The sequence below is a fragment of the Quercus suber genome, unplaced genomic scaffold, assembly GCF_002906115.3.
Source record: "Quercus suber isolate HL8 unplaced genomic scaffold, Cork oak 2.0 scaffold_600, whole genome shotgun sequence".
Taxonomy (NCBI): domain Eukaryota; kingdom Viridiplantae; phylum Streptophyta; class Magnoliopsida; order Fagales; family Fagaceae; genus Quercus; species Quercus suber.
The window spans coordinates 51469-64412 of record NW_027070044.1 but is presented as its reverse complement, the minus strand read 5'-3'; the positions used below and the strand labels follow the sequence as shown (position 1 = coordinate 64412).

General features: G+C 34.4%; 1 protein-coding gene and 1 pseudogene across 1 annotated transcript; one reads left to right on the top strand and one right to left on the bottom strand.

The window, feature by feature from the left end:
- Positions 1 to 779: 779 nt before the first annotated feature.
- Positions 780 to 4723, top strand: LOC112011629 (probable arabinosyltransferase ARAD1). The gene is made up of 5 exons (XM_065765010.1): positions 780 to 1374; positions 1587 to 1718; positions 2993 to 3289; positions 3392 to 3487; positions 3883 to 4723. Exons 1-5 carry the CDS (start codon positions 1039 to 1041, stop codon positions 4303 to 4305), a joined length of 1284 nt encoding a protein of 427 aa, XP_065621082.1. The 5' UTR covers positions 780 to 1038; the 3' UTR covers positions 4306 to 4723.
- Positions 4724 to 5121: 398 nt separating this feature from the next.
- Positions 5122 to 10214, bottom strand: LOC112011656 (sulfite oxidase-like; annotated as a pseudogene).
- Positions 10215 to 12944: the final 2730 nt, after the last annotated feature.

The window sequence follows — 12944 nt, the reverse complement described above, 5'->3', positions numbered from 1 at the left end:
TTAAAAGAATGCACGATGAAAAGCATTGGGGAGGTGACCCGTGACAATCAGATTGGTTGGGCGGTGCAGCAATAGTAGGAGAGAGGCTGTGCTGTTTAGTCAGTAAGTTTTTATTGCTATTTTCTATTATTTTTTTAAATTATAATAATTTCTTTATTATTTACTATTAATTTCGATAAAATAAAGTTAACACCTTTAAAGTTTGGACTAATCCAATCATATTGATTGGACAGTGGAGCAATAGTAGGAGAGGCTGTGCTGTTTGGTCAGCCATTTATCATCGCTATTTACTATTATTTTCTAAAATTAAAATAATATCTTTATTTTTTACTATTAATTTAGATAAAATATAGTTAATACCTATGAAGTTTGGACTAATGCAATTAAATTGGTTGGGCATTGGAGCAATAGTAGGGGAGGTTGTGCTGTTTAGTCCATCATTATCATTGCTATTTTGTATTATTTTCTAAAATTATAATAAATTATTTGTTTTTTACTATTAATTTGTATAAAATAAAGTAAACACTTCTGAAATTTGGACTAATGCAAATTAGGTCTAAACCAAACTTGGTCACTAAACTATTATTAATTTTCTCATTTTTCTCACAATAATTAAGGTTCTAGTTGATCAGTTTTAAATTTTTTTGAATCTAGTTGGTATTAAGCAAATCAGCACCAGCAGTCTGACAATTAATTGTAGTTTACACTTTACAATTTATTTTATTTTTATTTTTGGATATGATACAATTTTATTTTTAATTTAACGGAAAGTGTCCAATTAGCTTGAATTTTTCCAAGAAGGTGTGCAGCAAGAAAAGGCAATGGCATATTGGCATAGCAATACCATTCCTTTATCATGTAATCCTCCTTTTGTTCCTCCTTTTTGTCTCTCTGACATAACATAACTAAATAGACAGTTGTTAGTTGCTCCTCAGAGACATAGAAAAGAGAGATAGAGATAGAGATAGAGAGAGTGTGTCATAGTATAACGAAAAACAAAGAGATATCTCGATATTGCACACACACACATATCCAAGAATGTACAAAAAAGCTTCACTCTCTCTAATTTTCGTGATTCTTCTTCTAATCTCATACTCCATCTTCATCGGGACCGTCGATTTCAGATCCTACTTTTTCCCTCTGCTACAGTCACCCACCGTTACACCCTCTCTCTGTGCACCCTCCTCTCCCCTCCGCGTCTACATGTACGATCTTCCTCGCCGGTTCAACGTGGGCATGCTGAACCGGCGGAGCCAGGTTCAGACTCCGGTGACGGCTCTGGCGTGGCCTCCGTGGCCCAAGAACTCGGGCCTCAAGAGGCAACACAGCGTGGAGTTTTGGATGATGGGCTCGCTTTTGTACGAAGGGGATGGGGTTGAAGAGAGAGAGGCGGTTAGGGTTTCGGATCCGGAAATGGCTGACGCGTTTTTTGTGCCGTTTTTTTCTTCTTTGAGCTTCAATACTAGACTCCGGTGACGGCTCTGGCGTGGCCTCCGTGGCCCAAGAACTCGGGCCTCAAGAGGCAACACAGCGTGGAGTTTTGGATGATGGGCTCGCTTTTGTACGAAGGGGATGGGGTTGAAGAGAGAGAGGCGGTTAGGGTTTCGGATCCGGAAATGGCTGACGCGTTTTTTGTGCCGTTTTTTTCTTCTTTGAGCTTCAATACACATGGTCACAATATGACGGATCCAGCTACAGAGATTGATCGCCAGTTACAGGTACTTGATCGGTTCGATTCTGCGTTTTTTTGTTTGTTTGTGTTAATTTGGTTTTGGAGGAATTGGGAAAAATGGGCATTGAGTTTTGTCGTTAATGGTGTTGAGTTGAGTGCTTTTGCTTAGTTTTTTGAGTTGGGGTTTTAGCTTTTTGTTCATTTTATCATGTACCTAAAAAACAAAAGAAAGGAAGAAGAAGAAGAAAAATCCAGTGGGGTATAGCTGAACAGCTTAATAATCTTGTTGAATGGCAACAATAACAATAAAAATAACAAATTCTTAGTCTTTTTGGGGCCAGCTATGGATTCTCAACAAAGTAGTTAGGTTTGGTTACATGTATTCTTTTTTTCCATTCTATTCTGTCTGAAGTCATAGTTTCTATTTTGTTTCTTTGCTCATTTGGATGAATTAAGCTTTATTTTATTTATTTTTTTTTCACATAAGCATTTTGCTTATTTCTTTTGTTTAGTAATACGTTTTATTGATGGAAAGGATCTATCTCAAGTAAACATGAATTAGTCCCAAGAAATACGAAAAAAGAGATCTACAAACGAAAAGTGGGAAGGATGAGTAAATTGGATGCTACTATTGTTATATTGGAATAATTATGAATTGGTAGCTTATATTAAAGTATCAGCAGAGAGTATGTGAATTATATGAAAGTTTGGAAATTATTTTATTGGGTCATGTAGCAGAAAGACATTGAAGTGGGTGTTTATGATTTGGATTTCATGGGTTGTAGTGTAGGACTGTGGGACTTGTTAGTTAATTACATCACTTTTGAGTCATTAGGCGTTGCTTTATAAGAGAAATCCCACTTTTGTGTTTGTTAATCATTCATTCAGTTGTAACTTGAAGTTAATTTGGTGACCTCTGATGGTCAACAACTCAACGCCACAAAGAGTGAGGAGGGAAATGATTTTAATTCTTTCATTAGTCACCTTTAAATAACACCTCCCTTTTTCATTTGACTATATACTAGAAAACTATGCTTGGATCGGTTGACTGGGTTTTAAAGTAACTGGTTGATGAGTGTTTTGATCAATGGCTTAGCTGTTTGTGTTTGTTTTAGTTCATTGTGTTTTACCTTGTAACTATTTTATGTGATGCTGCTCATTTTCATTGCACATAACTTTTGTCCAGTATCTTATACTCTGCCTCTGATGTCATCTCTTTTGCACATCAACATTACATGGGATAAAAATATGTTTTTAAATACCTTTTTTGAACTTCTGTATTTTTTATTACAGCTCAGTATGGGTTGCTTCTGATTTCAGATTGATTTACTGAAATTGTTACGGCAATCCAAGTACTGGCAACGGTCTGGAGGTCGAGACCATGTAATTCCTATGACACATCCCAATGCATTCAGATTTCTCCGAGAACAGGTTAATGCATCTATTCAGATTGTTGTAGATTTCGGCCGCTACCCCAGAATCATGTCAAATTTAAGCAAAGATGTAGTGGCCCCTTATGTGCACGTTGTGGATTCATTTAAAATTGATGACACTCCAGACCCATTTGAATCTCGCACTACACTTCTTTTCTTCCGTGGGAGGACATACAGGAAAGATGTGCGTTAATTTGAACCTAGTTGGAATAAAAAGCAACATCTAGTTCTTTAAAATCTATGTATGAAATTATAATTGATTAACATGGGTCTTGTAATGTTGCAGGAAGGCATTGTTCGTGTTAAATTGGCAAAGATATTATCTGGTTATGATGATGTTCACTATGAGCGGAGTGTTGCCACTGATGAAAATATAAAATTGGTATGTATTGGATTAATAGATAATGTATTAGTGATATCAAAGGTTTTTATTTTCATCATAAGCATCCATTGCTGCCTTCTTCTAGATACATTTCTTACCTTTTGATGCATGTTGCTACATGTAGAATTTATCAACATCATGCAATGTTTGTGGCATATAATTTCTGACCATAATTCCAAGAGAAAAGTTCCTGTACTTCCTTATAGTGATAATTAAGGTATATGCCCCCATGTTGAAGGAACATAGTAAACTTATTTCTTGTTGCACAGAATTGAATCTTCAAAAGCAGCATTTTTTACATTACATGAGTAAGAGTATCATGGTCAGCACTGTAAATGCATGTGATTGCATACTGTCCACATTTCTCATTTCTTTATGTATTTTTGTAATGCCAGTCCTCGAAAGGAATGCGTTCTTCAAAGTTCTGTCTGAATCCTGCTGGAGACACACCTTCATCCTGTCGCCTGTTTGATGCCATTGTGAGCCACTGTGTGCCTGTTATTATAAGTGATCAAATTGAGCTCCCGTTTGAGAATGAGATTGACTACTCCCAATTCTCTATATTCTTCTCTTTCAAAGAGGCACTGGAACCTGGTTACATGGTTAACCAGCTCCGAAAATTTCCTAAAGAGAGATGGATTGAAATGTGGAAGCGGCTTAAGGACATCTCCCATCATTATGAATTCCAGTACCCCCCCAAGAAAGAAGATGCTGTCAATATGCTATGGAGGCAGGTAAAACACAAGCTTCCTGGGGTCAAACTTGCTGTGCATAGAAGCCGAAGGTTGAAAGTCCCTGATTGGTGGCGGAGAAGATGATTTCAGAAGCCTGCTTTTGTGACTTTGTAAATTCATAGACATTTCATCATTCATGGTGAGAACCCTTTGAAGAGAAACAACCAAAGCTAGTAACAACCCACAACCGGCCAGTTAAATACACAGATTGAGTAACATTTTTTTTTATTATAAATTTTATGGTTTCTTTTATTCTGTGTCCTTAATTTTCTGTGCTTTACTGGATGACACCCTCCTCCTCATCCCTCAGTGTCAAATGAGTGACATTCTTTGATGCTTTTATTTTAATTTTTTTAGTGGAGAAAAAAGAATTGAAGGCCTCGGCTTAGCGCTGTTGTTTCTGCCTTTCAATAGTGCGGAAGTGAGGTCATAATAATGTAATTAGTACATGGATTGGTTATACATCCTATAGTCTGACAAAGTTGTTCCTTACTGGTTATAATTGTGTTTTTGGATATGAGGTTACGTAATGCACATTGATAAAGCTCGGTCATTAGTCTTAACATAAAAGTAGACTTCCTCCCCCACCCATCCTTCTTTCGGATAATTTGTTTTTAAGAGGGCAATTGCAGGATCTCTTTGGTTGCTCAATGCCGTTTCATATTAAAGCTTCTACTCCATTCTATACTGGCTATGCCATGATGTCTTTCCAACTAAAACATAAACTACTACTCAGCCAGTTTTTAGATTCTCTAAGTAAGATTACAGTAGGTCTCCCATTTCATGCTTCCGTATGATCAAACTATCACTTCTATTTTTTCTAATCCGGGTAAGGTTTCAAAGAATGCTCAAAAATTATTCTGGGGTACAAGAAAAATAAACCAGTAAAAGCTAAGAATATTCTCAAAATGAAAACCATGCAGTTGAAATATACATATTAGTTTCAGAGATGTTTTTCTATAACCAGCCAAACATGTCTTGTGGCATCTAAATCATTCAAAATGATGTGTACGTGAGATTTGTGTAGTACAGACATTGCCATTTTGGTGCTAGCATAGTGCATATCGATCAGAAGTACTTTAATCCCTAAATTGGGAACAACTAGAGGGCATAATTATGATCTTTACAAGTACCAATTTCAGCAAATAGAACTGCCTCTGGCGTCCATCAACAAAATCTTACACACGGGAATCTATCTGAGAAATAGACTGACTCTCAATTGCTCAGATTTATTGATAGCGTGCAAATAACACTGATCAAAGACTGCGAGTGGATTCTGTCTTTGTGACACCAAGTAGTGTAGAAGGAAAATCAATTGTCAGGGTGTTCTGTGTGAATGTGGATCCGATGCCACGAGGTGTTCAGAATTCCTCTCAAATTCCATATGAACTCCACGTTTTCGGGCTGAACATTTGCAGCTATATCAACCTGTCCATAATGAGACAAATACATGTCATTGCTGACAAACAAGAAAAATCATTGACATGGACCATATAGCACTTCAAACATGTCCCAGCAGCATAAATCCAATCATCAAGCAGTCGTTGTCATATAAATATACGTTGTATAGGAAGGATTGGAAGATTCCATGCAGACTACTAAGTCCATGGGTGTGCATTATGTATAGTGGTTACTTCTCAATCAAGAATTGATATTCCTCTGGCTAAGACACTTCAAATGAGAGATGTCCCCTAAAAATACATCCAAAATTTCCGAGACAATTTTGAATTCGGTTCTTGATTAAGATTTAGCTTGGTGGATCAAATATTGACCATCTTATTATTCTCAGAAAAGTAATGTTGATTAAAGAGTAGTAGTAACTTACTGCTTTAGCGACTATCTCAGTATTCTCAGATATTTCAGCCTCGGCCTTAAAAGCACCCATGCCCACTTGTCACTGCATTTATCATCAGCAACATAAGGAATTCCTGTCTTTTGGTACCTGGACGCTTCCACCCATGTCTTGCCACTATCAAACGATACATCCACTCTCTCAATCCCTCGCCCACCTCCAGATACTGCGTATCCATGAACTGTTATCTGCACGACAAGTGATGATGATGGTAAGGAAAGGGAGAAGTCCTCAGCAGACCAAATTTAAGCATAATTACTGGAAGCACCATCCACATTGAAATCAATTTCATGGCAGAATCCACGTTCATGAGCTCTTCGAAGTTTCTCATTGTGCATAATTGCACTTCCTCACTGTGCTAAATAGAACTCTTGACCATGGAGAAGATCACATACCTTCCCAGGTTTCACTTTAGTGACATCCTCCAAAGAACAAATTACAGACTGCAAAATCCATTGAAGACAAATTTTAATCAATTATTGCTTCCTTGATGTAAGTAACTAACATGTTACTACTCATATTCTGTTATCACTGTTTCATCCTGGAATACTTTATTGAGCAATAACTTTTAAAATTAATACCCCTCACCAAGTTGATATAAGTGATCAAACATGCACACAAGGAAATCTGAAGGCATCAGGCATCAGGCATCAGGCATCAGGAAAGCTATGTATTATTTATACGTTCGGCATTCCTAGACATGCTATGAGATCAGAATTATTGACTGGACAATATATTCTAACTCAAGCAGCTGATCCTAGGAATATCCTTAATTCCTAAATAATAATATACCTGAACTGGGAAATCCATTTGCGGCCTTCGAGTAGACCAATCAATATTTTCCCAATTAATTTTGGGAGGAAACATTTTGTAGTCCTTTTGCATAAAAAAGCCCTGTTACACAGTAACGTTAATTTACTCAATCAATTTTAGGAGATGCAAGAACAGGAAAGAAGATGGTGCAATTGGAATTATGACCAACCTGGCATTCTTCAGCAATTATATTAATGGAATCCAGCCATTTAACAGAGCGTGCACCTATAACACCAGGAACAATAACACGCAGTGGATATCCATGATCCCTGTTTAAAGGCTTTGGAATGATAACATAGGTTATTAGGTCAAACTAATCATACTTCTTCCCAAAAAAAATAAGATATATGTGGATGAAAAGAATTCCAACATAAGAATAATTTTCATTTGTAACTAATAAGTCAAAAGGGTCAGGGACTAAAATGGCTACTTGTAAAGAAAAGAGTTCACTGTGACATATCAAGAACCACACAGAAACGTGACCTGGTGAAGAATTAAACAAAATGTTGCCTCAACTTCTCTGAAGTTGACAGCATGTTCAAAAAGAAGTAATTCTAGCATATAGGAGAAGCACATTGCAAGATTGATAAATATATATTTGAGGGCAAAGAAATTATATATTGTTCATATAATGCCAAATGCACATTTATTACATAACAACACAGAACCTAAGTAGATACATACTTAAGACACCCTCACCTCTCCATTCATCTCATACGCGAGTATGACCTCAGAATCAGAGGTCGTTGCCTGAATGAGTGGAATTGATGCCTTATATGGACCCCCATTTTCCTCCTAGAATGTTGACGTTGAAGAATTATCAACCTATGAAATTTAGTCCATGACAGAACAATGTTTAAAGAAAAAGAAAAGAAATTGCAGCTTACCTTGCACTTGTCCACACTTATAAACTCGACATGCTTTCCTCCTAAAGGGGTGATAGAAGCCAAATTAGGTATTCCTACAAGTTCAAGAACATCTGCCAGTTTCGCCCCACCCCAAATGGCTGAAAGCAGATATACTTAGAGTCAACAGAAGGAATAAGGATGCAAAAACCGCAGTGATTATAACTTTTGGGCTCAATTTTTGTTTAGGATAAACTTTAGTTACAAAATTAGTTGTAACCTAAGGCTATAATCTTACTTTATAAAATAAATATTACTACATATTTTGAAAATCTAACCGTTGAATTGCATATATTTTATGCTTTTAATACATATGTCAAATTTTGTATCAATCGAATATTATTTATTATATAATGTATAATCTTATATTTTATACATAATTTTAAACTATAAAAAATTGCAATTTAAACAATTTTTTGATGAGATAATTATTGTCCTTTAATTTTCTAGAAATTTTGCAAGCATGAAGGATATAAGAAGAAGATGTAATCTAACAGTGGATTTGACAAAATTCACCTCTAATAAAAAGATAATTTTATAGTTAAACTTTGTCTTTTTTATTTAAATACATTGTATACATTTTATTTCAAACCATTTAGAAGTTTCGGACTGAATTCTTGTGTATAATAATAAATGGCAAAGGATCACATAAGTGTCCACATTTTTTGACCAGAATAGGTGCCATAAAAAGAAATAAAAGACAAACTATTAATGACAGTGTAAAATACTAAAATCTCTATGTTCGAATGTCCAAATCCAAAGTTTATAAGCTGATAACAAAACATTCCAAAACTTGTGCAACAATCTGAAGAAAAGCAAACCATTTCCAATGGCACAAACATCCCAGCCAACACCTTTCACGGTTTTAACTTTGCTCATGGCTGTCCTTCTATTGCCTGCACACTGTTTAACTCGAAACAAGGGAAATCATTCAGTTAATTAAATTTGAGCCCTATGATTGCAACAGAGAAATGGAATGTATCTCAGCCAACCCCAGGAAACCAATGCTAACAATAAGACACGCCATGAAACTTACTTGTAAAGTGGCTGTCACTATGTGTTTGGGTAGCTTCCTGTTTCACATGGAAAAAACCACACATCTATTGTAAGAAAGGGCATGGTTAAGCCAAAATTCACCATGGATTCACTAATTTTTTCTTGATTATTGTGTAAAAAATTTATTTATTTATTATTTTAAAAATGATTCATTAAATGCTAAAAAAATAGGAGAGCATTAATTTACTGCTCCTTAAATAATGCCTGAAAAAATTCATATGTAGAGCTTGTAGGCTGTAGCATCATCAATTGAGGTGACAAGCTTTGTAGGATTTGAATCCATCTTCTCCACTTGTTGAGAATTATTTAAGAAAAAAAAAAAATCACCTAATTTGAGCCCTATGATTGCAACAGAGAAATGGAATGTATCTCAGCCAACCCCAGGAAACCAATGCTAACAATAAGACACGCCATGAAACTTACTTGTAAAGTGGCTGTCACTATGTGTTTGGGTAGCTTCCTGTTTCACATGGAAAAAACCACACATCTATTGTAAGAAAGGGCATGGTTAAGCCAAAATTCACCATGGATTCACTAATTTTTTCTTGATTATTGTGTAAAAAATTTATTTATTTATTATTTTAAAAATGATTCATTAAATGCTAAAAAAATAGGAGAGCATTAATTTACTGCTCCTTAAATAATGCCTGAAAAAATTCATATGTAGAGCTTGTAGGCTGTAGCATCATCAATTGAGGTGACAAGCTTTGTAGGATTTGAATCCATCTTCTCCACTTGTTGAGAATTATTTAAGAAAAAAAAAAAATCACCTATTAAGGCGGTGACCTGTAATAGTAGTTAAAAATTTTACCTTTTAAATAAATTCATCACTGACGACATTTTTATTATGCATCAATTATAATCACAATAACCAGCATTAGCAATTGTGGAAAAAATCTATGTCTCTAGACTTGTCATTATTGTTAATTTGATTTATTATCATATTTTATGAAATGAAAAAAGGAGGGTAAAAATTAAGCCAGTGGGTTGGTACTTGGTAGCCCCTGATACACGGAACAACTTCAAAGGGAAACTTCTTTCTTTGTCTCTCATTGATAATCAAGAACACGCATGTTCGTGCAAGTCAATACTTACTTCATATCAGCAATAGATAATTCCATGGATTTTTCCACCAGCCCACATATAGACACTTGGTACCTGATATATACATGTAACAAATAAGTTGTAGATGTCAATGAAATCTTATTAGAGATTTGACATTTAGAAGGTTTGAATGTAGAAACATTAAACCTTTCAATGTCATCAACTATAGGGACTGGCCCATGATTTCTCTTGTAGAACAAATCCACTGGGGTCACATAAGAGGAGGAAATTAAGGGAGAGCGTGAAGGCTCAGCATTGAATGGTTCCTGTATCAAAGATTTACAAAAAAAATTTTTTTTTATACTTCAAGCAAAAGGAAAAAAAAAAAAAAACCTACCTAAAGTACGAAACTCTCCTAAACAGCACACATAATAGAGTAGAAAAAAAAATATGAATATTTGGCGCCACATCCAAAGTCCAAACATATGACAAATATGTCACACTCTGAATGCACATACATACGTGCATACCCTTTGTTTGTGTATAAATATCAACGAAAACATTACCTTCCTCTGACTGTAGCTCCAAGAAAAAAGAAAAAGATTTTTATTTTTCTAACTATAGGATCATATAGGAGGCTGTGACAGTTGTATAGGAGTCTTTAGCAGTGAAAAAGTGAAGAGTAATTTGAATTAATTATAGGGAAAAATAATAAAATATATAATATAAGTGAGGAATAGAAACATGGATATAAAACACACGAGGTTATTGTACACATGAACACATTTGATTTATAAAATGAATCATTCATGGTAGTTGATTTAAGAACTAAGCTGGCGAAAGAGAAACATCATAAAATCAATGTCAATGAATATCTCCTTTAAAAATACGAGGTGTCTAACCTGGAATTAATTATAAGGCTTGGATGCCGAGGTGGTTCTTGAGAATAATCAGACGGGCCTCTTAGAAATTTCATTCTTCACAAACACTCGAGAGAGAGAGAGAGAGAGAGAGAGAGAGAGAGAGAGACTTATTTCGCGTGAGAGGGAAGGCTATGTATGGCGGGTACAGATTAGGGAAGATCGCCACACCTTTGCTCCGGTCAATAAATAAACATTTTAACGTTCTAGTTGTTTTGCTACGTGACATGGATCCGACTTAACCGAAATTTTTGTTTTCATTTTTTAAGGTTTGGACTCAAACTAACATGGGGTTTCCTTTTTTTTTTTTTTTTTTTGGTACATGGGAATTAGGGTGAACTTGAACCTAGACGGGTTTATGAAGTTGGGGGCGAGAGAGAGAGAGAGCAGTAATGGCCCAAATTAAATTTCCAACAACACTTTGATTGGTATAGTGACTAGAAAACGAGGGGAAAAAAAAAAGAGAAAAGAAGAAAATAGTTTTTCTTTGGGGTAAGGAATTTTTTTTAATAAATTTTTTGGATGAAGGGATCGATGTCAAGAAAGCAAGGTTTTAAAAACTATTATGTGATTTTGAAAAATAATTTTTATGTAGTTGCAGTGGCAGCGCCACATTGAAGTGACTACTCTGACCTGGAATTTTTTTTTTTATTTTTATATATAATACATTTAAAATTTTATGATTTGTATACCTTAAAAAAAAAAAAGTGACCATCCCCCAAAAAAAAAATGGCCACCCAAAGAAAAACATTTAGATGAATATTTGGTTGGCTTCTTCTTCGGACCTTCATTGTTGTCTTCTTGGATGAAGCGATCGATGTCAAGAAAGCAAGGTTTTAAAATATTATGTGATTTTGAAAAATAATCTATTATGTAGTTGCAGTGGCGGTGCCACGTTGAAGTGATCGCTCTAACTTAAAAAAAAAAATTATATATAATACATTTAAAATTTTATGATTTGTATAGCTTGAAAAAAAAAAAAGTGACCATCCGGGAAAAAAAAATTGACCACCCAAAGAAAACCCTTTAGATGAATATTTGGTTGGCTTCTTCTTCAGACCTTCATCGTCGTGCCTTCTTTTCTTTAATTGTTTATTCTCTGTTTTATTTTACTCTTAACGTAACAAATTACTGACTTTACTTTTTCTATGGGACCTTGGGCCTAGTGTAGAAGGCTTTAAAGCCTACATTTAAAATTTAAATTATATTTTATATTACTTATTGTGATATTCACATCAACTCGGGCATATATATATATATATATATTTTTTTTTTGTCTATTTTTGCATACTAAAGAACTCTTTCTATTTTATATAATTATTTTCAAAACACCCAATCTTAGATTATTTTTTTTTTCTACATATCATTAAAGTATTATCTCTTTATCATATATATATATATATATATATATTTATGAAAAATGTTAGGACTATAAATTTTTTTATAACTTTTGTCACAATTTGTTCATGTGACAAGTTATGAGTGGTGGGTCCACAGCTCCACCACTCATGACTTGCCATATGAACAAGTTGTGGCAAAAGTAGTAGTCTTAGCATTACTCAAAATTTCTTTTATTCTTGTAATACATGTATATTTTTCTCTTATTTTTTTAAATTATTATTTTTCTATCAATTTACATAGCAGTAGTAACAATGTAGCCCTTTTTTCTTTTTCTTTTTATTATTATTTTTTTAATTTTACACAATTAAGCTTGGCTAATTTGATGTAGGTGAATTTTGGGGTTAAATGTAAAAAATAACCTTTTAACTATCTTGCATTAACCTATATGAGTGCTCTTAGTATGTTTACTATTGATTTATTGTCTAATTGTCTCTTGAGTGGGACATGTGTGGGAGTGAGGTAGTATTATTAAAAACAAAAATTAGACTATTGAAGTCATTGGGGGTGAGACAGTATTTACAGCGTTTATACATTAAATTGTTAATAGAGTAACACTATTTACACAAACAAAATTAAAGTATTAAAAAAGATTCGTAATGATATCCATGCAACAAAAATAATGCAAAAAAAAAAAAAATTTAAAGTTGAGTTGAATTTTCATCTTAATGGAGTAATGCTACAGATACAATAGTTATGTAAATTTAAGAGTGGCTTATAGCATTGGAAATAAAA